Source organism: Protobothrops mucrosquamatus, unplaced genomic scaffold, assembly GCF_001527695.2.
Source record: "Protobothrops mucrosquamatus isolate PMUCROS unplaced genomic scaffold, P.Mucros_1.0 scaffold579, whole genome shotgun sequence".
Taxonomy (NCBI): Eukaryota; Metazoa; Chordata; class Lepidosauria; order Squamata; family Viperidae; genus Protobothrops; species Protobothrops mucrosquamatus.
Genome location: NW_015386880.1, coordinates 749677 through 775300, shown reverse-complemented (window position 1 = coordinate 775300; position 25624 = coordinate 749677). Strand labels below are relative to the sequence as shown.

The window sequence follows — 25624 nt, the reverse complement described above, 5'->3', positions numbered from 1 at the left end:
TTTTAGTAATGACTTTGTTTGCCTCTAGGTGTTCGTTGATTCGTTGTTTGATTATCTTTTCCAGGATCTTCCCAGGTATTGAGGTCAGGCTGATAGGTCTGTAATTTCCTGGGTCCATTTTTTTTCCTTTTTTGAGGATGGGAACTACATCAGCTCTTTTCCAGTCCTCTGGTAGTTCCCCTGTGCTCCAGGATCTCTAGTCCAACTCCCTATACAGGCAGGAAACCCTCTACCATTTCAGACAAATGGCTGTCCATATTAATTTAATTAATTAATGTCACTTACATGTTGAAAGAAGCTTTTTTTGTTATTTTTGACTTATTTTTGACTTTTGTCGCAAGTCTTAGTTCATTTTGAGCCTTAGCTTTCCTCACTTCATCTTTGCAGGCTCAGGCTATTTGCTGATATTCTGCCTTAGTTATGTGCCCCTCTTTCCACTTGTTATATTTATCCTTTTTGTCTTTCAATTTATCAGAAATTTCTTTATGCAGCCATGCTGGTTTCTTTTGAGAACTGTTATTTTACTTCTTCATTGATATTGTGCTAGACTGGGCTTTTATTATCTCACTTTTCAAATTTCCCAAGCTTCTTGAGTTGTTTTCCCCTTGAGGATTCTCATCCATGGAATCCTTCCCAAGCTTTCTCTAAGTTTATTGAAATTCGCTCTCTTAAAGTCTAAGACTCTAGTTTGACTGTGTTCTAAATGCTTGTGCTTGCATAATGTTGAATTCCAATATTGCATGATCACTCCCCCCCAAGGTTCCTGTGGCTTCAACACCTTCTATCATTTCATCCCTGTTAATGAGAATTAGGTCCAATATGGCTAATCCCCTCGTTCCCTTTTCTACCTTTTGGGAGACAAAGTTGTCTGCTAGGTTTTCTTTAAATATAAATTTAAAGAAAAGAAAAGAGAAAAAAAGTAAAAGAAAAGTGATAAATAAGACAGAAATGAAAGAAAAGAGATAGAAAAGAGATAAGATGAAGAAATGGATTCCAATCTTCACAACAGTTATAAATGCATTTTATTCCCTCTCTTTAAGGTTACATTGTGGAAAACAAAGAGAGATCCGGAATACTAGATGCCTGAAAAATCTGGGGAGGATTGTTGCACTCCCTTTCTATGTGAACGATGATTGAAATATCTAATGGCATCTACCAATATCAATATCCTTCGGTAATATTTTATCAGAGCCTTGCAAGGCAGAGCCAGAGAAAAATGCAGTCTGGAAGTGAATTTCTGACGTGCAATGTTCACCCTTTAAGTGGTACATGTAGCCAGGCTTGGGGTAATTTAAAGAACAACTTGTAACTCAAATTCAAAAGGAATATCTGATTCTCAGCATTGTTCTTCAAGAGGACTGGACATTTTGCACCTAGGTTGTCTGAGCTATGGCATAAAACACATTAATCCTGGGAGTCATACCAGAGTGTTGGAGAAACCAGGCCCTTTCCAGTGACTGATGAAAATGCATAGCCAGCCTTTATTGGGTTCTTGTAAAGAAAAGTACATTTTTTTCTTTAAAAAGACACCTGCAAGAAGCCACCGTGTCAACGACTAAATGGCGCAGCATGGGATGCTCATTTCAATGGAGCTGCCATGCTGCTTTATGAAGCCATAACTAGGCTCCCTGGAGAATAAATGGCTTGGTCTTTGGCCTTGTCACTTACCTAGTTGGGAAACAGATCATTGCCTGCTGAAAAGCAAGCTGACATAGAATGCCATGGCAGATCTATTGCTGCTAATAAATCTAAACAAGTAGGGATGTAGGAGCATAATGCAGATGAGACAGATTGCTGTAGACATGCTGTGAATCTACCCACTGGGGAGAAAAAGAAATGTGTGATCTTCTTAGTGGCACTTGTTCATCTTGCCACATAGAGTGATAAAGTATATGAATATATAGCCACTGCATTTGTGCTGCTGCATTAATAAAATCATCAATAATATTATTTGTTATTATTACGTGACTCCTTTGGGCTCCCCATGAGAGGCCACAGAGCCAGGTTTTGACTCCTTTTTGGAAGGCTAGGAGAGTGAAGGCCGTCTCATCTTGGGGGGGGTACAATATTCCACAAGGTGGGGGCAATGACAGAGAACTTCTCTTCCTAGGCCTGCCAATTGGAGTTCTTTAACTAACGGTGTCCACTCCTTCCCTGCCTGATTGGGTGGGATGTGCTAATGTAATGGGACAAAAATGGCTCTGTAGGTAGCCTGGCCCTATGCCATGTAGGGTTTATAGATCATAACTAACGCCTTGAACTGAAGCCAGAAGCAAACTGGGACCGAATGTGTCCTTCTTTGGGTGACCAGAATTGCCCATGTAGCTGCATTCTGTACTAGGTGAAGCTTCTGGATACTTTTCAAGGGTATCTCCTTGTATGTACATGTACAGTATGTTGCAATAATCCAAACGAGAAATGATCAGGGCATGAGTGACCAAATGGACAGCCTTCATATTCAGGAAAGGGCTGTTTTTGTCTTACCCAATGATAAACAAATACAGGAATTGCCATGTGATAACATAGATAACACATGTTGACCATCCCTGATGAGGCCTTAATCTTACATATCTCATAATTAATTTGGGTCCAAGTGTATTTTTAATAGATCATTACTTGTTCTCTATAACATTGTCATAGTTTTTTGAAGACTCTCTTCAATGTGATGCCATAGCAGAGGAGAGCCAGTAAAATAGGCATAAATTATTACTCATGATAAATACAGTATCCTAAAAATATATAAATTCATACAGTTCACCATTTCAACAATTAACTCTAAGTTTGATAGTAATAGCAATAGCATTTAGGCCTATATAGAATCTCTCCTATTTCAATAATACACAATTTTGGCTTTTCGCTCAATAAACAAAATGCATCACATGCCAAATATATTCTAAGAAGCATCTCAAAGATTTCAATTTCAGTTCAGTACAAATTTAATAAATTCAATTTAACTCTTCCTATTTAAATAAAAAAAATCAGCTTACATTAATGATGAAATAAACATAACTCTGCTCAGTAATTTGCTTGTATTTTAACACCCATGTTATCAAATGTATGGAATCATCTAGATATTTGTCAATATCTAGGTTTGGTGTGAAAGGATAATTTAGTTTACCAGCAATGTAAGCTGAAATTATGGATGAATGAAATGGGAGAGTTTTGTCTTACTCGATTGTAGTAATATTCCTTCACATGTTTGCCATTCCAGACAGATTTAACATCATTTATATGCTTATATACTTTTACATTCCCTCCTCATAATTGCCCCTAAACTGTTATTATAAATGTTTAGGACAATTTCTTGGTGTATTATTTTTGCCTATTGTATTTTTTTCTTTGTATCCTATACTGTAGCACCAATTCATTCAACATATGTAAGAGAACATTTTCCATTACTTACTGATATAAGATATACCTTCAAAATGATATTATGGAATATTACTGATGCTAAGTATGTTTAGAAAAGAAACACTTCTATTTACAGTTTTGTTATACAAAAATGTTTGGGAATCTAACTGTATTCTTTTTAGTGTATGAATATTAGTTGGTTGCTGGCTTACTATCAGTACTGTAAGTGGAGTCCCAGAAAAAGTGGCAGTGTCTCTATCCCAGTCTTCTCCAACATGGTGCCCTCCGTGTGTGCTGAACTATGATCCCCAGAGTTCTCAGTTATATCTGGTAGGCACCCCATTGGAAAAGGCTGTTGTATCTATTTAGCATCTTATCTTTTGTCTGTCCATCCACCCCCCAAAATACATTTAGAAGATTTGATAACAATTCAGAGCCAATTTCAAGAAAAGATGATTTTCAGTTGAGGATGCTACTTGACTGAAAACCAAGGAATAAATCAAGGAATACTGTGGATTCTCTGTGGAGCACTTGCACAAAGCAAAGAGGATGAGGGGATAACAACCACCACCCAATATGATTATGGTGGCAGCTTCTTGCAACATAGGAACATACCTTCCATTCACTGCTCCCACGAGACTGACTATCTTCAGTGAGGTTAAATACAGGCAGAGTGCCGGTTATCACCAAACCCAGGCCCTAAAAAAGTAACAACAACAAAAGTAAAATATGGCATTATCTGTAACACCGTAACTGGCCAGTTCAGAATTAGAATAGCATCTCTAACTCATAATATTGAAGAGTAAATCAGCTAGACTTTGCTCCAGAAGAAAACGGGGAGAAGAAACCATCTCAAGATTAACAGGTTTGGGAATCTGAAGGGATACTGAATACTAAATGTATTTATCTAATTTGAACCATATTACAATGTATGAACCACATAAACAAATGAAAGTGGAAAAAAACTGGTTGCAATATTTCATAAAGTTGTTTTCCTTACCAAAGCGTCCTGATAGACATTGGTCCACTGAACTTGCTTTGCTTTGTTTCCGGCCAAGACCATGGGCCTTCCTAGGACATTGAGATATTCCTGCAGGAAACAGAAAGAGACTAAAATTAACAACACGTAACATGCATTCGTCCAGAAACATGAAACATAGCAGTATGTGTATATCATAGTATCATTTGTACAGCAAGCTCACACCAGCGTATCTTTGAGGATTTATTCGTTTGACAATTTTTACCAGCTTTAAGATTGAGAAACAGCAGACTCCTCAAATGCCCCAAAGCCACTTTTCTTCCAGCTGAAGCAATCCAGATGTGCTGGATTACAACCTGAATACACTTTTATCAGCTGGAAAATATAATTATTGCAGTCCAGCAGACACAGGAGACACATGTTGAAGAAGACTGCATAAGCAATCAATTTTGTCAAAATGTTTATTCAGTCAATCTAACAGTTTCACCTCTAACTCATGGCTTAATTTAATCTAGTTATCACTAAACCTGGAAGCCTGGCCTCTTTCAGCTCATCTCCAGCACAGTCTATAAACTGGCAGCTTCACATGTTTCTATCGCATTAGGGTCCAAACCAAGTTGTACCTGCACTGAAACTGCTTAGACTTCATCATAAAACTAGTGCCAATTATATACATTCTGCCTCTAAGTTTTATCATAGTGATTTATATGGATTATGCCTTTTATCCTGGGTTTCAAAAATATAGCTACAGGGTTCTGTTAATGACTTATACCATTTACCCACTTTGATTACCTTTAAACCTAATCTGAAAAAATAATTTTAGAAGCTGAATCTCATTTAAGTTAGTACCAGAGTATTTTTTAGTTGTGATATGATATAGTTTTTATTATTGTCCAACTGCTGCAGCTGGCATTGCTAGAGAGGGCATAGGTGCAAATTTGAAAAACAAACAATAAGATAGATAAAATATCACAATCCACATATTGGAGAAAATAAGTAATCTAAAACCTGTTTCAAAGGTATGCTATCAAAATCTATTTTTTTCCATAAAGGGGAAACAGAGCATTGGTCTCTATGGAGAAAAAATACAGGTTTTTCTATTGAATATAAAAGCTGGGGAGAGATATGGAATACAGAATTGTTAATATCAGCAAAACTTTAAAAATGCAATATAAATAGTGCTATATATAGATGAGTTGAAATGTATTAATTCATCTATTTACAACTGAGAGGCTGTGATGAAATATGTTTTTGATATCAAATGTGCTAGGATTAGCTCCAAATCTTGGATCAAAATACTCAGAATGATCTCAGATATAATAACCTCACAGATGTATTGAATTCTATGTATTATTTCCCATTTTTTACAAAATAATGACCAACATTTTGCAAAAAAACCCCATTTTTTTCAGTTGTAAGCCATTCTTTGGGAAGTAGTTTAGTGTTTGGAGCCACATGATAATTCATAATAACATGAATATGGTTGAGTCACTCCATGGGAGGAAAATATGATTTTATTGCAGTAGATACGGGCAAGAAATAAAACGATCATTTTAATGGTAAAGATGGGCTTGCTCACTTTTGCATAATTCCTGATATTTGGCTTACATTTTGAAGATTACAGACTTTAATTTACCAAATTTGTGAGGTATGGGGGGGGGAGAGAGAAAGCATTTCCTTGCCTTGCATTGGATTCTCTTTAACTATTCTTAAAATATTTCAGCTTGCAAAACCCCCAGCAGGTTGTAAATGGCTTTTGACCCTGTGTCTCCCAGCACAGTCACACTGAGAAAAAAGGTCACAGCCCAACTGCTCTTTCCCTTCAACCCTACTATAGCTTGTTAATCCCTCATCCACTTCTGCAACTTCCTTCTCAATCTTCTCAACCTTCCCACTTTTCCCTCCATTATACATTCCTCCTATAGAGGGAAAAATCAGAGCTTTGTGCAGGATCTTCATGCTCCCCTGGCATAATTACATGTACTCCTCTTTTGAATGGCGAACACCGCAGTAGGAATATGCAGAAGCTTCATACAGGGTCACCTGCTTTGCATTCAGCATGCTTCTGCATCAAATTGGCAAGCCTGTTTGGAAACATTTGTTTGGAAGGAACTCTTGAACAACTGTTAATTGATTGTCTCACAACCTTCATTTTGAGAAATGATGACCTATGTATATAGAGGCATGCTGCCATTCATACTACCATCAACAGCCTTTTTGGAAAAGCCTTAAGAGGGAGAGCTAGAACATGGAGAAAAGATAGTTTTCATTACATTTTAAAAGTGTTTTTTAATGCCCAGTAGAGGCCCAGTTGCTTACATCCATGCCATCATTTCTGCTGTTTTAATAATTTGAGCACATGAACTGTACTTCAGTGCAGGGGTCCTCAACCTATGGGCCACGGCCCACTACTGGGCTGTGGCCTGCTGGCCACCGGGCCAGGGAACAGGCTGGCTAGTGCGTGCACATGTGCGTGCACTCACCCCCACTCATGCTGCTACACAAACAGGGTGCCATGTGGAGAAAACGGGGTGCCACGTTGTGAAAACAGAGTGCTGCGTGGCAAAAATGGGGCAGTGCTAGTGTCCACATGGCAAAAACGAGGCGGTGCTAGTTGCGCATGCTTGCGGCCCCATTTGTGTATGTGTGTGCGTGTGCGTATACACACACACACACACACACACACATGTAAAATGCTTCCCCCTCCCTTTCCCTCTGCTTTAGTGGAATGGTGCCTTGATGATTTTGCAGCCAACCCTGATTGTGAAACCTCTGATAATTTAAGAACCAAGCAAAATGATAGACAAGAAGAGAGATACATATTTATATTTGACTGACCAATGTACTCTCTAGCTGACCAATGATTTTGAAACCTGATGACTACGGGTTGCATTTTTCTTTGCAAGTTTTTTCAGAAATGCTTTGCCCTTGTCTCTAGTAAGCGACTGACTCATGATAACCTAGCTGGCTTCCTGCCTAAAGCAGGACTAGTACCCATGGTCTTCTGGTTTCTAGCCTAGTGGTTTCTTAGTGGCTCTCTTTTGGAGAGGGGCAGCAATAATGGTGCTGAAAAACTCCTCAATGATTTCAGTCTTTTTGGTGACATTTTTTTCAGCAGATCTTCCTGCAAGCCACCAGACAAATACACCCCCCCCCCCAAGATGAGTTCTGGAAAGTAGGGACAAGAAAGGGACATTGGCAATTTATTTTATTTCCTTTTTCTATGGAGGATATGTGAGCTGGTGGTATTTGTTACTTCACAGTGGATGATCGCAAAACCTTTGATGTCTCCTATTGGTTAGCTGGAGGGTGAACATAAATTGGCATATGATGTTCTCAGAGTCTTCTCTGCATTTGTTGAAAAGATGAGGTTAATTACAGGTCAGAGTCCACTTCTTTTATGATGAACTTGGATGGACTGGTCTTGCAAATATGTCTTGAGTTGGCAGTGTAAAAACAGAATTATTGAAAGACAGTTTAGAGAGAAGACATGAAGAAAATGGCAACCTAGCTCATATATTCAAGAAATACATTCTTTAATGAGGACATCTCTGAATTTCAATGTTAAATTTAATTTCATTATTTCATACAGGACTTAAGGATTTCTGCATGAACAATTTCTACTATTGGGGGAGCTGAATCTGGTTTAGTACACAATAATAATAATGAAAAGCATCTACTCCTACAAGCAAAAGTGGGAGAAGAAAGAAGTAATACATGCTTCTGGAAAATAAAAGTTGATATAACTTTCAAATGAATCTATCTTATGGTACCAATGAAAACAAAACCCCACAAATAATAATCATAGATCAGGGCTTTTCAACCTTTTCACCCATTGTACCACTTTTAGGATATGGCAATATCTGAGTACCACCAGTCGCCCAGCAAGGTGTCAAAAACTTGACCAAAAAAAAAAAAAAGGAAAAAAGTGATAAAGTATAGGTAGTCCTCGAGTTACAACAGTTCGCTTAGTGACTGTTCAAAGTTACAATGGCACTGAAAAAAGTGCCCCCCAAGCCACAACTGAGCAAGACACCTGCCTGCCTACCCGGTGGCGCTGTTCCTCCTGTCCGATGTTTCCATTGTTGTGAGCATTTCTGTTAAGGATTTGCAGCGGGGGTGGGGTGGGGGGTGTTTGGTTTTTATTCCCTCCATCTGCTGGGTGGTTGCAGCAGGTTTTGGTCACTTCACATGACCCTGGGACACTGTGACCATCATAAATATATTCATATTTATGATGGTCACATTCAGATGCCAAGCATCTGAATGTAAATCACAAGACCCTGGAGATGCTGCAACACTCCAGCTGATTGGTGCTTCTTCTGGGTTCAGCAGAAGCGCCAGGATCAGTGTTGCTTTCCAGCTGATTGGTGCTTCTTCAGGGCTCAGCAGAAGCACCAGGATCAGCGCTGAGCTCCAGCTGGAGCCTGGCGCTGATCCTGGTGCTTCCACTAGCCCTGACTGTCCCAAAGAAGTGCCGATCAGCTGGAGCAGTACGGATCCTGGCGCTTCCGCTGAGCCCTGACAGCCCTGCAGCTCCAGCCATCTCTCGCTCAGGCATGTGCGGTGCTGCCACCGGTTCAGCTCATTCCCCTCCCCCGCTACCACTTTTCTAGGATGGTCGCGTACCACCTGCCAGGTGCCAATGTACCACAGGTGGTACCCGTACCACTGGTTGAAAAGCCCTGAACTTTGTTACATGCGCAGGCTTGTCAAGCATGATTTCTTCATGTGCCTTAGAGAACACATGAAACATTGACTATTTCTAACATAACTGAAGCCTCTTGGCTATGTTAGATTGAGCTTAAATTAGACAACAAAATACACAGTTTTAGATGGGCAATTAAAACAACTTTCTTTATCTCCATCTGTTTGAACTACTTAAAAAAACCTATACTTGTTGCCAAAATACCATCATGAAAAGAACATCTGTGTGCAGGAATCAAGTTGGACCTGTACATGCAGGAATTTCATTGTATATTTGCATGCTGGGAAGTACTTGGGACTTCTCACTATACTGTATGTGCACCTTAGACTTCTGCGCATGCCTTATCTAATGATAATCTATATGCTGGCTGCAGCTTCATTCGAGTAGTGGAAATCAGAATTTTCTCCCATACTCTGCATTTCAGTGTGACACCAATGTAAACAAGGGAGGAATAGTAATGGCACAATTCCTTCAGCTTCCTTTTCTGACTTCTTCAGCTTGTAGAGAAAGACTGAATCTATTAAATACACTGGAGCTGATAAACCAGAAAGCTACCAGAAGAGGAGCAAACAGAGGCAGAGAGTTGAACCCTTTATGAACATATATTGGATTCTGCCCTTTTTGTGAATTCTGCAGGAATGATGGTGAGCAACGGGGGGGGGGGGGGAGGAAATAGTGGGAGGAAATGGTGGGGGAGGTGGACAATGAATGGGTGTGGAGAAATGGCACCAGCATTTCCATATGCTAAAAGCCACGTTGATTGCCTGTTAGTCTTGGTAAGCATAATACTGTAAGAGAGAGCATGTTCCAGTCAGTCCTTACTGTCAGCATGAAGGAAACACACACTTTCCCCCAAATCAATTAACCTTCCCTGCAGGTTGCCATGGAGAAGCGTGGCAGGCAAGAATTTCAGCCTGAAGCATCAAAAGAATGTATGTATTATTTCCGGATGATGTAGTACAAGGGGGGGGGGGGAGAAAGGGGTAAAATGGGGTGGAAGAGATATAGGCAGAGCGAGAGAAAAAGAAAAATAGTGGTAGAAATAGAATTGCTGAAAAACATTCTGGAGAAGAGTGGCAATCAATAGAAATCTGAACTACAAATTCACTGAAGGTCACGCACGTCTTAATTCATTATTATGGCAGGAAAGTTATCTTCCCACCCGTGTGCACTCAATCATGGAAAGCATTTATCTGCTGTGGTTCTTCAAGGACTGGTCATCATATCTTGCTTTCCATATGATTGTCAGCTTTAGTCGGCCTCTTTGCAAAGTCCTTCTAAAGCCATAGAGAAGTCTTTCTGCTTAAGTACTGGTAGAATATGCAAACTTCTCAATTCTGATTCCATTTTCTGGGACCAAGCCAACAAGCAGGGATGCCGTACTTGTAACATTTCTAAATGTTTTCTGAATTTCCATCCTGAAAGTGGAAAGGAATGTATATATTTCATGTTTCTGGAGACTGCAAAAAAGTGTGTGTGTGCGCGTGTGTGTGTGTGTATGTGATATCAAGACTGTGGAGTAAGAATTGCTTAGTCCTGCTTACTTCTAGTTGTTTGGAAGCTACCTTCAGGTTTAATAATAATAATAATAATAATAATAATAATAATAATAATAATAATAATAATAATAATAATAATAATAATAATAAAGTTGGAAGGGACCTTGGAGGTCATCTGGTCCAACCCCCTGCTCAGGCAGGAAACCCTATACCATTTCAGAAAAATGGCTGTCCAGTCTCTTCTTAAAAACTTCCAGTGATGGAGCATTCACCGCTTCTGGAGGCAGGTTGTTCCACTGGTTAATTGTTCTAACTGTCAGGAAGTTTCTCCTTAGTTCTAGGTTGCTTCTCTCCTTGATTAGTTTCTATCTATTGCTTCTTGTCCTGCCTTCAGGTGCTTTGGAGAATAGCTTGACTCCCTCTTCTTTGTGGCAGCCCCTGAGATATTGGAACACTGCTATCATGTCCCCCCTCGTCCTTCTCTTTGTTAAACTAGACATACCCAATTCCAGCAGCCGTTCCTTATATGCTTTAGCCTCCAGTCCCCTAATCATCTTTGTTGCTCTTCTCTGTACACTTTCTAGAGTCTCAACTGGAATGGAAGAGAACCTGGTGGGGAGGCTAGTTCAGATTATGATTAGCCAAATCCAGAGGGGTAGCCATTTTGTGACTATACCCACCAGATGCTGTTAAAATTCCAAATATCTCTCCCCCTCCCAAACAAATTGCTTGCTGCTGAATTATTTCACAGTATAAACGTGCAGCTACTATAACAGAAGTAAGCAAGAATGAAGTCCCGTTTCCCTTTCATATCCTAAAAATGCCATTTTAAAATACTACGAGTATAGATGTATGCATTAGTTATTTTTTGATGAATCAAAAATTGGAAAAATCTTTTTTTCCCCTGTATCATTCACACCAATTCATTATTAGGGAAGACAAGTGTGCTTCCTTCCTCTCTTGGTTGCTGTAAAATAGCAAGAAGGGAAATGGAGTTGAACGATTGATTCAGCCCTATTGATTGACTGTTTGATTTATAGCCCGTCTTTCTGCCAGGAGCAAAAGGTGGAGTGCTTAGCGTTAGAAGTGATTCCCCTTCCCCCCCATCTGATTTTCCTGAACTTTCATGAGAAAGATCTTCTCCAGGATTGAAAAGCTTGGAAAAAATAAATGGTTATCAAGGTGAGCGGTGGGGATCTTGCCATCACATCACTATCCTGAACAACACAATTGAACTCAGGCTGAGTGTCTGGAAATTCACCAACTCTCTCACACTTTTGCTTTTTATTCAGCAAGTAATTAGGTTCTGGGGTTATGTTGAGCATTTGAAAGAAGTACTTTGAAAAGTGCATTGCTGTAAGTGAAGTGCCCCTCCTGGAAGCCTTGATGCAGCCACATCACAGCTACTTTGAGGCTTTCTCAGGTTGTCTGTACTTGAACAGCCCACATTTTTGAAGAAATGGCCCATTCAGATGCTTTGTGCAGCCTATCAAGTGATACTAAAAACCAAATCCTGTGGACAAAATGATTTAAAGTTTATAGAAACCAATTCTCAAGGAGTAAAACTGAGTAAAACTGTCTCATTCTTGTCCCGATAAACACATAATTGCATAAAGTGTCTGTGCTTATGGGGTCTATGGCTGCCATTTCATTATTGTACTGTTGATTATTCTAGACAGACAAATATGTAGCTTTTAAAACATATTTAATAGCAAGCACAATTGAGGCCACTAACTTAACATCTGGCACTGCTTACATAGCAGCCTCACTTTAGTACCTAATTTCTGCACAGTAGCAAATGCTCAAACATTTTAAATCTGGGATATAAATGGCTCTATTACTCTGCTGATCTGCTTCTCTCTGAGACTTCAGGCAGATGAAATCTGACGTGTGTGATGACAGGCAGTTTAATCATAGACTCCCATAATTGGACTCAAAACTTAAGGCAGCTGAGAGTCCAGTTAAGTGTGATTATTTGATAGGCATGCTTGTTGTCTCTTTTGTGCTTCAGTGAAATGAACACAAAGCCTGTTTGCTGATGCAAGGCTCTTTGGGGAGATAGATAAGATGCTGTCAGTGTTTATCCCTACCATAGGGATGTATTTCAGCAAACTCTTTCTAATATGTGTTATAGTGGCAGAAATTAAACAACTAATATTTGTGCAATGAAATGGTTACAAGCAGAATTTTCCCAAGGAGGTGAAAAACTACTCCTTTTGTACTTTTTAAATGAAATATGCCTCTGTAGATATATTTGGAATTAAATTTATAACATGATCACATCTTAAACATTTATTATTTTAAAATCTATCATCATTTTGCCTCAAAAACAGATTATTTTTTTGCAGATATGCTGGGAAGTGGGTTGTTTTGGTTTTTTTGCATTTCCTAGGTGGAAGGGAAAAAAGGGCAGTCTTGTGTTCAGTTGCCTGTATAATAATTAAGGAAGGTACGATAAATGTATTACAGAAGAATTCTATCAAAATGCAACTGTCTTGAACAATAAGGGACTTCTGACCCTAACAATACTTGTCCTTCACTATGACATACCCTAAGGTGGTTACCCTTTAATTTCATAAAAAAACATCTACAAGCAGTTAATTTAGAATACTAATAAGAGAGAAATGATGAGAGAAAAGTGTCAGAAAGATAGAAGTTTCATCTAATGCAGGGGTGTCAAACTGCCGGCCCATGGGCCGGACGCGTTATCCCAAAACCGTGCCCACCCCATTGCCGGCAATGGAGAAAAAGCTCCGATACGTCGCGCGACGTCGCGAGTTTGACATGCCTGATCTAATGTCACCCATCAGTGATTTCAGTTCTGCTCATAGCTGGCACAGGTCTCTCCGGTAGAGAATTACGCAAGTGGAGTGGTCACCTTAAACAGCAGATACCAGCAGGGAGAAGTCCAGTTTGGGAGCTGTCCATTGTACTTAGCTTCCACCATAGCTCCCAAATTGGTCTGCCACTCTCAAGCTGGCCACCACCAGTTCTGAACCAAGATTCAAAATGCCCATCCTGGAAGTGACATCATATTGCATTCATTAATGGAATGTCTTGGGACAGGTGTGCTGTGTTTACAGGATGTGATTGGATGTTCACACTTAGGAAAAGGCATACAAGTGCTAATGTTTCAAGCGACAGTATTCACTGATGGGTTTCCCCCCCCCCAAACATTTCATTCATTTTGTTAAGTGTTGAAGACACTAATGCTACACTTCTTCTCAAGTGGTGCTTCATATGTGTTTATTTTAAGAAAAAAGGAGAACAGCTGGATGGAGGAAGGGAAACATTTAAAAGTGAAATAAGAACTTGAGGTTGCATGTTTGACTCTGCTCCATTTTGAAGACTGGCAGATTCCTCTCCTTTAGATTTTATCAGGAAAGGCTTCGTACTGTCTGTTTGGCACTTAAATAATGCTGTTAAATGAAAAAGGGCAACCTGCCAGAAAGTACAATAGGGAATCAACCGATCAATTTGTTGCTAGCTCCACTGGAGCCTCAGAAGGAAGCCGAGGGAGGAGGGGCATGCTGGTCCAATGCCCTGTCTATCCCTGTTCCCTAGCTGAAGCTCTGAGTGAGGGGTAGCAGAATGAAGTATTCATTAGAATAAGCTCCATCCTGCAGCTCTCTTTACTTTTTCCCTCCTAAAGGTGTTCTGCTCTTTAAATGGAGCAATGCATAGTCAGGAAAGACTTGAAAGTGGCGACAGTGCCAAGTGTGTGGTGCTGTTAACAATTTGCAGCTTAACTGAAAGAAATACACATTTATTTGTCTGCACGGGTCTGTGGCTGAAATCAATGAAAACTACAAATAGTTCTATTGGCGTATCTATTTATATCAATCTAGTATGGGAACTGGCTTCATGGAGGAAAGCATATGTTTGTGTTTGTTAAAATATTTTAATATGGAAAACAAGTCACTTGCACAATAATAGATTTGAATCCATATAAATATTATATTGAATATATACTGCTGAGGTCTTCACTAATGATTATAGGTATGTACTTGCATAAGCAATCATGGGGTTGTTTACAACTGATACCTTGCAGCCACCTATAGCAGACTCCATATCAGCACTGACAGGCATTACCCAAACATACAGATTATTGCATTTTATCTGTCAAGATAAAAACAGAACAATTATTTCCTTAATTCATATGGCATATCCTCACGTGCTGCCTACAGGGAATCAAGAACCTGATACTAATCTATTGCTCTTGCCCTGCTTATCATTTGACAACTGCAGTATTAAATAATGACTTGCATATATGAAGCAGCCATAAAAGCCAAATGGCAAACAGAACACAGTGTTATCTGCTAGCATCATTTTTCATATTTATTTTCAGCCAAGCCATCAGCATATTCAACAGTGAGGTCATCTGGCAACAAGTTTGTAGATGACAAGGTGTCACATTACAATAAAACAAAAGCTAAGAAGATCTAGATTGAAGAGAGTGACCTAGATATTGATTGATACTAGATTTCTAGTCTAATCTAGAATAGAGTATGTAGTTCTATTTTCTATATAGTATCTGGTATTCTATAGTATATACAACACAGATACTATATTGATACACCAAATAATTTATTCAAATAGTGAATAAATATTGCCATAGAGACGGAATTGGTCTTGAGACAACTGGGGATGACAGAACTATTTTGCTTGAGCAGTATGTATGACTTATGTCTCACAATTCTGATGAAAGAAGGATATCCTCCATTCTCCTTTCTCCCTATGTGAAGCACGGGGAGATGAAACTTCTTTCTCCAAAGCAACTAAGTTTAGGAGTAGAGAGAAAGCTTGGCTCAGGAGAAAGTATGCCTTTTAGCAGACCATCCCAAAGATACAAAGTATATCTCTAAACTCCTTTCTAGCAGATGATTCAGAAATGGAACAGATTAGCCTCCCCTTGAGGTGATAGGGGAGAAGGTGCAGGGTTGAACTAATTGATTTTGCATTTCTTTAGCATATTGTCTATGAGCCTCCCTCCCTCCCTCCCTCCCTCTTACTCTTAAGAAGGCATTCAATCTTCTACATTCAAAAGTACCAAGAAAGGGGATTTGCTTTGCTTTAATAGAACCATCAAAAAGCAATTCATCAAGAAGTAAAGGAACAGGGCTGTTGTTAGAGTTGTAGAAAAAGAGCAATCACTTTTTGAAAAAAAAAGTGAGGATTAAGCTACGTGTTTTAGGCATGCACCTTTCTTATTACTTTTTTTCGATGCTGACAAGGGTTCAATTACTTCTGAAATATTTTAGAAGTGCATCAGAATCCACAGATTGAACCATATGTAAATGAAGGTAGAGCAACAACATGAGTGGAGCTGGCAGGATGACAAAATTGTATAACAAACTCTCTAGTTTTTCAGTGCAGATTGCATGTAGTTAGACTCAGGACCACATGTCCACACTAGAACTATAGAGTAGGATTCTCCCAAGAGTTCATTTTGCTTGGTTTAGGAAAACTGGGAGAAGTTTCCTTACTGCTCTGCCCAACCTTGAGTTAGGAGTTAGCAGCATCCGTATAATGCTTGCTGCACCTTCCTAAATTTTATCTTGCTCTATTGTTTTGGTTTCAAGTCACTGCAGTAAATTGATTTACTTGAAACTAATAGGTGATAAACAGATTTGGCACACTTGGAGGCCACTGTTGGATCATATTGGAATAAGGGAAAAAACACTATTGCAATGCCTTTGTAGCTAAGGCTGTCTCACTCATGGCATGTCATATGCAAATGATCCTCCACAACAGTGTTTCTCAACCTGGGCAATTTTAAGATGTGTGGACTTCAACTTGCTAGCTGGGGAATTCTGGGAGTTGAAGTCCACATATCTAAAGTTGCCAAGGTTGAGAAAAACCAGTCAGTCAGAAGAGATAGATGACGTTTATTAAAATTGGAAACTAAAGACCTAAAACCATGAAATAATTATAACAGGAAATTTCAATTACCCAAACACCTTTGAAAGTCTAATTGTCAAACAGAAGAGGTCAGATAAATTCTTGACCGACCAATACGGACATTAATTTTCTCTTTCAGGTTGAGACTAGGAGATTTGCTACAATAGATTTGGTCCAAGGTAAAAAGGAGTTGATTTAAGGCAGGGGTAGGCAACCTTGGCTCTTTTATGACTCGTGGACTTCAACTCCCAGAATTCCTGAGCCAGCTGGCTCAGGAATTCTGGGAGTTGAAGTCCACGAGTCATAAAAGAGCCAAGGTTGCCTACCCCTGATTTAAGGTATTAAAATAGTGGAAATTTTGGATGCAAGTGTTCTTGACTTTAACAACAATAACAACAACAAAGGTAAAATAACAGTCAAGCAGAAATCATCAATTTTAGAAAGGCAGATTACATTCAATGAAGAGAAATAGTACAGAAAATGTCATGACAAGAAAACCTTAAAGGCAAAGGTGTTGCAGACAACTGGGACTTCTTGAAAAGAAAATTAAGGATGACACAGCCTCAAGTAATACAACTGGGGAAGAAAGCTAGGAGTCATTTAAAAGACCCAATGTGGTTTAATAGGCAGCTTCTGAGAGGCTGAGGGGCTGAAGAAGGATGTGTATTAAAAATGGAACGGAGGATAATTAAGGAAATTTACAAAGCCTCCACTCATGAACACAGGCATGAAGTCAAGGAGGCAAAGGTAGAAAACAAGCTAAGTTTAGCAACAGAGGCAAAACTATCCAGAAAAAATTCTTCAAATATGCCACGAGCAAGAGGAAAAGAAAAGAGGCTAGGGGAGTTATTGCTTCGTCTAAAACAGGGGTGGGCCACCATGGCCCCTTTACGACATGTGGACTTCTACTCCTAGAATTCCTGAGCCAGCCATAAGAGACCATAGTTGCCCATCTAAATGGAGGTCTAAATGGAGAAATCTATGTTGATGTCCAAGAGAAAACATGAATTTAATTGCTGTCTTGTCTTTCTACTGAAAGGAAATAGTAATTTGAGTGGCACAGACAAAGAACAAACACAACATGGGAGGGCTGTAGGTCAGTAGGAATATAGTAGAGGATCTTCTCTCTTGGCCCTGATGAAATACATCCTAGAATACCGAAGAAGCGGATTGAAGATCTGCTAGGAACTGTGTCAATTTTCTGAAGGAATCCTGGGGATGTGCCAGAGGATAGAAGAGCAAATGTGATCCCTTCTCTTTCAGAAAATCAGGTGGGGGAGCCCAGTAAATATTGACCAGTGAATCTAACATCAATAACTAGAAAGATATTAGAGAAAATAATAAAGCAGGGCATTTATAAGAACCTCATGGTTGCTAATAGTCAACATGGCTTTGTCAAAAATAGGTCACGCCAGAGCTTCTCTCCTGGTCTACATAAATAGAAATGGCAGGTTCATAATCTTTGGAGGTTAAGAGACTAGATAGCCACCTCTGAAAGATTTACTGAATTCAGACCTTTTTCAGTAAAGGGTCATGGAGGCCCAACAGAGAAAAGATATTTGCAGGCATGCCTATACCATGATGCAAGGTGATTAAAAAAAGCCCTAAGATAATCGGAGCACATTTGTAGAAGCTGCTCTGGAACAATGCATTTAAACTAAGAATGGGGGGGGGGAGTTTTATAATCAATTTCTTCTATCTTTTCTGTCCCTGAAGGATCAAAGTACGAGGACACCAGAGCATCAAGAGAAGGAGAAAGAATTAAGCGATCCCACTTCTCACTTCATTATCCCATTGCTTAATTGGCACCTCTCTTCCCAGTCCCTAGGCAAATGACAAGATTCTCAAGGTGACATTAGGGATTTTTTTCTGAGATAATGGGCTATAATATTGGGCAACATCCACCAGATGGCATGCTTACACCATTGTATATTGTCTTCTCAGCACACAGAGAAGTATGAATTGGCAACCCAGAGGGGAAGCTCCTGTCAAAATCTGGACTCGCATCACCAGAAATAAATATTCAGTAATGAGCTATTAACCTTTATAGTTCCCTAAGGGGGAGTGGACATGCTAAATACTTTGCTGTAAAACTGTACGGGATCCTGCTGAGCTACACAGAAATGCATTTTGCTACGATACTTCTAATCAGCAGAGATTCCAACAAGAAATGCCAATCTTGACCTAGAAAAGCAGTGGTTAGAACTGGACAATACTGATTTTTGTGGGATTGGTCAGGAGGAATATGGTAAGCCTTGCTCATTGTGGATGGTCGATTGTTTCTGATGATTTCTATTTAATCTATGTCTTAGCATTCTGGAAGATGCCAAATCTAGTCCACAAACAGGGGAATAATGAAGTCCTATGCTGGCTGAGGAATTCTGGGAGCTGAAGTCCACAAGTCTTAATGTTGTCAAGGTTGCAGACCCCTGGTCTAGGAGGTATAGAGAGCCATGGAGAAGGCCTTGAGAAATATGTAGAAGCCGCTATGAAAACAAAAGGGCCAGAAACATACCATGAGCCCTGGGAAAGGAGATAGTACCGTATTAGGAGGAGACTCGGGATGGCTCCCCCCTGACTCCATAGGGTATAAGAGGAAGGGGAGGGGGAAAAAACCAGACTTGCAAGATTCTGTTAATATAGCTTATCTCAACAAAGCATATTTTTAATCCTCTTGTAGAGTCCAAAATCTGGAAAATTTTTGGAAAGGATACCAGAGTTCAGCTTGGGTCTCTTCCTCCCACTCAGTTTCCTTTGCAATAAGGTGAACCCTCCAATGATAGCTTCATGACAACGTCTTGTTTATACTCTAGCTACCTCAGAAGCTGTAGATTTTGGAAAGCACCCCAGTGACAGCCAATTTAATCTCGCCCCACATCTAACAGCAGCACCATCTGTACAGCAGCTGCTTGCCTATCATCCCTGAATCACATACTTCTTTTCACCCTGTGCTAAGAGGAGCAATCTAGTGTCACACTTTATTCCACATAACTAAGACCGGTTTGAAATGTTTGCTTTGAGGGGAAATTATCAAGCATGAGGCTGCTTGTTCACAATTGTGTCAGGGAGGAAGAGAGATGTGCTTTTTGTGGAGTTAAACTGTTTCTAATCTGCCCACAATACTATGAATTTTCTTTGCCTTTGCTAGTAACAAGACGTCAACAGCAGAGAGGCATGGGTCTTGGATGTTTCTGCAGAAAACAGAATGGCAATCTAAAGTTAGATTTCTTCCTTTAAGTGCAGACTTATGGAGAAAGAAGATCTCAGCTATTGTCTACTTTCTTGTCATTCACTGCAGAGATCAGTGATGGTGATCCTATGGCACGTGTGCCAGAGGTGGCATTCAGAGCCCTCTCTGTGGGCACGTGCGCCATGCCCTGGAGATGGCAACAGTCCCTCTTCAACCAGCCGCCCGCTAACTCACCGAGGTCCCACATGGCTGGATGCATCCCAGCACCCATGCACTCGCTGGCCTCTGTGTGCAGGGGCTGATGGTGTCAGGCAGCAGCCACCCCGGTTCCTGCCTCACCTTGCCCTGTGACAATGGCACCCTCACCTGCCTCGCCTTGCCTCGCCTCACCCCGCAGGACAAGCCTCCTGCCCACCGCCCCACCTGCCAGAGACCCCCTAGATCTCCCCCAACCCTGCCCGGCCCCCACAGGTGTCCCTCCCCATGAGTAACATCAAGGTGATCATGCCCACCTTGGCCACACCCATCCAATCTGCCATGATCACCACAGCTACGCCCATCCAGTGAGCCACGCCCACCTGGCACCTGGCGATAAATAAGTGGGTTTTGGATTGCAGTTTGGGCACTCGGTCTCTAAAAGGTTCACCATCACTGGCAGAGATCATAGGATTGCAGTTTTCGGTTCTTCATAATATTGCTACATTCCTTCAATCTGTACTGTTTATTTCTTAACAGGAGCTTAGCTTTTATTATTCATTAGAATTAGCACAGGTAAGACAGTCTGACTGTGGTTAAAACTATCCTGTGAGTTTCTGAATTAACCAGGGATATGTAGCTTTCAATTTAACTATGACAAGCCAGCAGCCAACTTTTCTTTGGTCCTGACCACAGATCCACATCTCTGTATGAACTGTGGGGTAGGGGTTAGGAGGATGAAGATTACTCCACAAATTCTTTTTTAAGCTTTGGACTTTGCTGATAAGGAGTGAGGAATAAGATGATTTAGCTTCTTATAGAACAAACTGTTCACAAGAGAAGAAGGGAGTTCATATGGACTTGACATCAGTCTTTTCCAGAAGAGTACATCAAGATCTGAGAGAAGAAGCTGAGCAGTTAAGGAGCTGGCTGGTAGCTAAAATGGACTAGACAACTTTAATAGCTGTTGAAGTGAGGCTATGTACTATTGTTTTCTATCTTGTAAATCTAAAATAGGGCTGAGCAGTTGACATTAATTAGGATTTATAGGCACTGAATGAGACTTGAGGAATAGTCACTGAAGTGTTGTCAACAACTTTGGGAAGAAGAGTGGTGAAAGGAAACAACATTGTGAGAAGACACGGCCAGATAAACCCAAGGTTTGACTGGGGTTGAAAGTGACCCAAAATAAGAATATCATAGATACACCTGCCAGAGAAATAACCACCTGTCATCTCTTCCAGATGGTAAAATGCCAGTTGATTAACTACGCCCTTTCCTTGGACTTAAGAGTGACAAACAGAGTAATACAAGGAATTAGGACCTGGGAATTGGGGAACATACAGTATTGTGAGGAACCGACCTATTTAGGCTCACATTATATGGTGTTAAGATTTATTTAGTTAGAATGCATTTGAGAACAAATGCAAGTCTACAGAAAAAAACTCCTCATTGTGTCAGGCTATAAGCTGGGAAATAAATGCCTAAAGAATGAAAACTGGTAAATGAAACTGGTAAAAAGTGAAATTATATAAGTATTCCAAGGCAGCTTGGCTTATATATATATCCCACTTGCTTATTTCTGTCTTTGTCTTGAATGAAATAAGAGAAAAAACTGGAAATGGTCTTGACCCGTCTCTTTCAGATCTTGAACCCCTTATCTGTGCAACCCCAAGGGTGGGAAAGTATGGCCCTTTTATGACTTGTGGACTTCAACTCCCACATCTGCCCCTTTGAAGTAGTCATTTACAGATTTAATTAGGGCTATTGCAACAGGCAATGTATCGTGACTTCCTAGGCCAGTGATGGCAAAACTTTTAGAGACCGAGTGCCCAAACTGCAACCCAAAACCCACTTATGTATCATCAGGTGCCAGTTGGGTGTGACCCATTGGGTGGGTGTGGCCCATTGGGTAGGCGTGGCTATGGTGGTAACGGCAGACTGGGTGGGTCTAAAAAGTTCAATCAATCAATTCCAACTTTGCGAGATCTTTTTTTTCCCGTGAGAAGTTGAAATTGATTGATTGATTGATTGATTGAATCTTTTTTTTTCTTTTGCACACGGGGATGGAGGTCTAAAGCGAAAAGGTTTTATAAAACCCAGCTGAAGGCCGAGGACTGGGACGACGGTGCACGTGCCCACAGAGAGGGCTCTGAGTGCCGCCTCTGGCACACGTGCCATAGGTTCACCACCATGGTCCTAGGCTGACAGTGCTTGGAGCACATGAAGTTCCTAGAACATATAAGGTATAGGCTTCAATTAAATAATATTAACTCTACAATTGTTAACTCTACAGTTACATTTTTCATGACATTTGTTTTTAAATATTATGTATAAGGTGATGCAGAATTCAAAATACTGCACTAATCAATGGAAATTCAATGCAAAAAATATTTTGAAATGTCATATCAAAGTTAGAGTTAGGGTTATTATGTACAATTATGAAAAAGAGCTTAGAATCAATAACCCAAAAATCAAAGTAAGATCAGATCGTAATAAATAAGGGAAGAAACTATAAAAATAATTACCCCCACACACAACAGTTCTATAATGAAATACAGTGGTTCTCAATGGATGTTTGTAAGTTCCAAAATGTGGACCTTTTTCTATTATATATGATGCAAGTCTCACCTACTGTAAGCCCAGGTGGTTGAATTGTTGGGAGCTTCAGTTTCTAGCTGCTCCGGAAAAACATCATGTCCATTTACAATAAAGGTGTTTATAATCAAGTGATGGTAAAATGGACAGCTCTAATATGTATCATTGAGATCTAGTTAGGTGGAGAAAGAAAAATAGCACTGCCTGAAATCATTCTGGTTGGGTTTTAGATCCTGTAATTTTGGCCCTGTAATTTTTTGGGAGTTGATGTTCACAAGTCATAAAGGGTCCATAGTTTCCCATCTCTGCTCCAACCATTGAACTGGATTGATTCTTCAAGTATCACATTATTACAGAATTGTTTGTTGTAAATCAGCCAGCCAGAAATGCTCTCTTTGTGTTCCTTTCCATCCCATTTCTGCCTCATATTCACCATCTACAATCCAGCCAACATTCTTGCCTTGAACTCTAATAGGAAGATTTTATTTTATTTTATTTTATTTTATTTTATTTTATTTTATTTTATTTTATTTTATTTTATTTTATTTTATTTTATTGTTTGGTTTGGTTTGGTTTGGTTTGGTTTGGTTTGGCTTAGTTTAGTTTAGTTTTGGTTTATTGCTTTGCAAACCTTAAGAGTTTTTCTAAGATTGCCAATGATCTCCCTCTTGGATATGGATGGCACCATATGGATCCACACTGGGAGACTGAATTTGCCATTACCGCATAGGCATGATTATATCCTGTTCTTATAATTGAAACCTCCTGGAAGTATTCTGAGCCTTGGTTTGTACAAAGCAATTCTGACTCATTATCACTGTCTTCACTTCACTAATACATCAGGTTCATTCCCCCCCCCCCAAATGGGATAGGAAGGAAGGGTAGTTTTCCACTCTTTTTTTTAGCATATATGAACTTGGCTTAACAATTCTTCTACCTATCCCTTTCGCTGACTTTTATTGAAATGCTGCATGCATCAGTTGGCATATGTAACAGCTGGAAAAAAGCAGACAGGGGCTATCACAAGGGCAGAAATGCTCATTAGTTTCAAGCATTAAAAGAAATCGTTTTTCAAACTGCTACTGAAGCTAAACAGTTGGGTTATCCATCTAAATAACATCAAGTTTGTGTATTTTCTTCCTGGGTTTTGAAAATCAGGAGGCCTGGGGAAACAATTATTCCAAAAATGGGCTCCTAGGAGAGGTTTGGGCAAAAGCTACAGATTGTTTCTGTGTTGCAAGAATCACCCAGGTAAGTTTTCTCACAGTATTTATACATGTGTACAGATGCACAAAGCCCTCTGTCTCATTTTCCTCTACTTCCCCCATTTTCCCTGTGGCTTTAGGCCTGGAGATTCCAGCATCATTTGAATGGAAAGCTATTAGCTCTGCCTCGTCACCCCATTTCCAGGGCATTTATAACTCATCCCATGCTCTTTCTCTCGCTTGTTGCCTGTCGGCTTTAATAGCTTGACAGATCTGGTGACTTGGCTTGGTCCTCGGCATGCTGATTCAGGCACAAAGTTTTAATAATTAGTCACATAAATACAAGTCCCTGTAACAAGCACACAAGCACTTCCTTCATGAGCAAGTCTCTGCTGGTTTGGATGTTAGCGCAGCTTTGTATGAAGATGATCAAATTAGGAGGAACGTGAGGCTGTAACAAGAGGGGAACTAACACATTTTTGTGAGGCAAGAAAATGGCAGAACAGGAGTACCGAATAAGTAATTAAGACAACTTGCAAAGTTACATGCACATTACATGAATCTACTGAGGCAGAACAGATCTCTACCGTGTAGTAGTAATATGGAAATATAGGATGTATGAAAGATATTTCTCTTAAAGAAATGGCTATGGCTTTATTAAACAATGGTGCTTTGTACACAGAACAAGGCAATCCATGATATTGCCAGATAAAACAGCTCTGATAGTAGGACTGGAGACATTTGCTAGAACTTCAAATTCTGCTGTCGGGAGACAAGAATGGTTCAGAAAGACTGAAACTGACTGAGTTTATTAGCATCATCTTATTCATTCAAAGCCAATTCATGTTGTGATGGGGCCGATCCTTTCCTGTGTAATAGCCTGTCACATGCTCAGATTCATATTTCAATATAGCACGGTTGCCAAATTCAGGAGTGAACTTAAATAAAACCCTGAACTCTTTTGAAAGGAGAACATTAGAAACTTTTTCTCAAAAACTAAATTCTAAACAATACCATCTTATCACTTTCTCTATGCCGTTCTTCCATTATGATTTGCGTCAACAGTATTTCCCTCAAGAATTAAGAAAAAAGTAACAACTACAGTATGCAGGTTTATACAAATTACAGTTAAGTTCTTCCCACTGAAATGGGTTACAGGTAGTCCTCACTTAGTGACCATTTCCGTTATGATGGACCCCCCCAAAAAGGTACTTATGACCCAGTTCCAAATTTGACAGTGGTACCCCACCCTCCAAAAGTAACATGACTGCATTGCAGGCACTTGACAACCAGCTTGCCTTTATGGATGGTAGCAGTGTTCCATGGTCACTTGACATGATTTTTTTTTTCTGGAAAACTTCCTTCACAATTGTAAGTTGTAAGGCTTTCAGGTTACTAGAGACTTGCTCAGATGGCTCCACTACTCGACTGGTTATGCTTATCCTTTTTCCCCCTAGGTTTTGTCTCTGTTATTTTACAATATTTACTTTTTAAAGTACATTTTATCTTTCATACTGTCATGTCAATGGTGCTTTTTCAAAAGGCAACTAGATTATGTTTTTTTCCTTGAGGAAGAAGTTTCGCTTCTCACCCCAGAAGCTTCTTCAGTTGTCAGAACTGAAGAAGCTTCTTGGATGAGAAGCAAAATGTCTTCTTCCTCAAGGAAAAAACATAGTCCAACTGCCTTTTGAAAAAGCACCTTTGAGACAACCAGGACTTGGATAACTGAGAATCTCCACAGCAGTGGCGTAGCGTGGGTTGTCAGCACCCGGGGCAAGGCAAGTAATTTGCGCCCCCTAACCCGTGGATTTTAGCACTTTCCCACCCCCACTGTTTCTCTTCCTCTCTTCCTTCTCCCCTCACTTCTTCGGTGCGCGTTTGCTGGGAGCCAACCCAGATTTGAGCATCTTGGATTCCGACTCTTTCTCCCACACTCCATATCCCCACGGATCCCTTCTTCCTCCCCCCACTCCCTTCCCCCACCCCAACACCGGCACT

General features: G+C 40.1%; 1 protein-coding gene across 1 annotated transcript in view; it reads right to left on the bottom strand.

Moving 5' to 3' along the window:
* The window catches only part of CACNA2D2 (calcium voltage-gated channel auxiliary subunit alpha2delta 2), a 568828-nt gene that overhangs the window by 51295 nt on the left and 491909 nt on the right, over positions 1-25624 (bottom strand). Inside the window, exons 14-15 of the mRNA XM_015817370.1 lie at positions 4352-4441; positions 3967-4050 (exon numbers count right to left, since the gene is read on the bottom strand). Of these exons, the coding sequence (XP_015672856.1) occupies positions 3967-4050; positions 4352-4441 (174 nt within the window). The remainder of the gene's footprint in view (positions 1-3966; positions 4051-4351; positions 4442-25624) is intronic.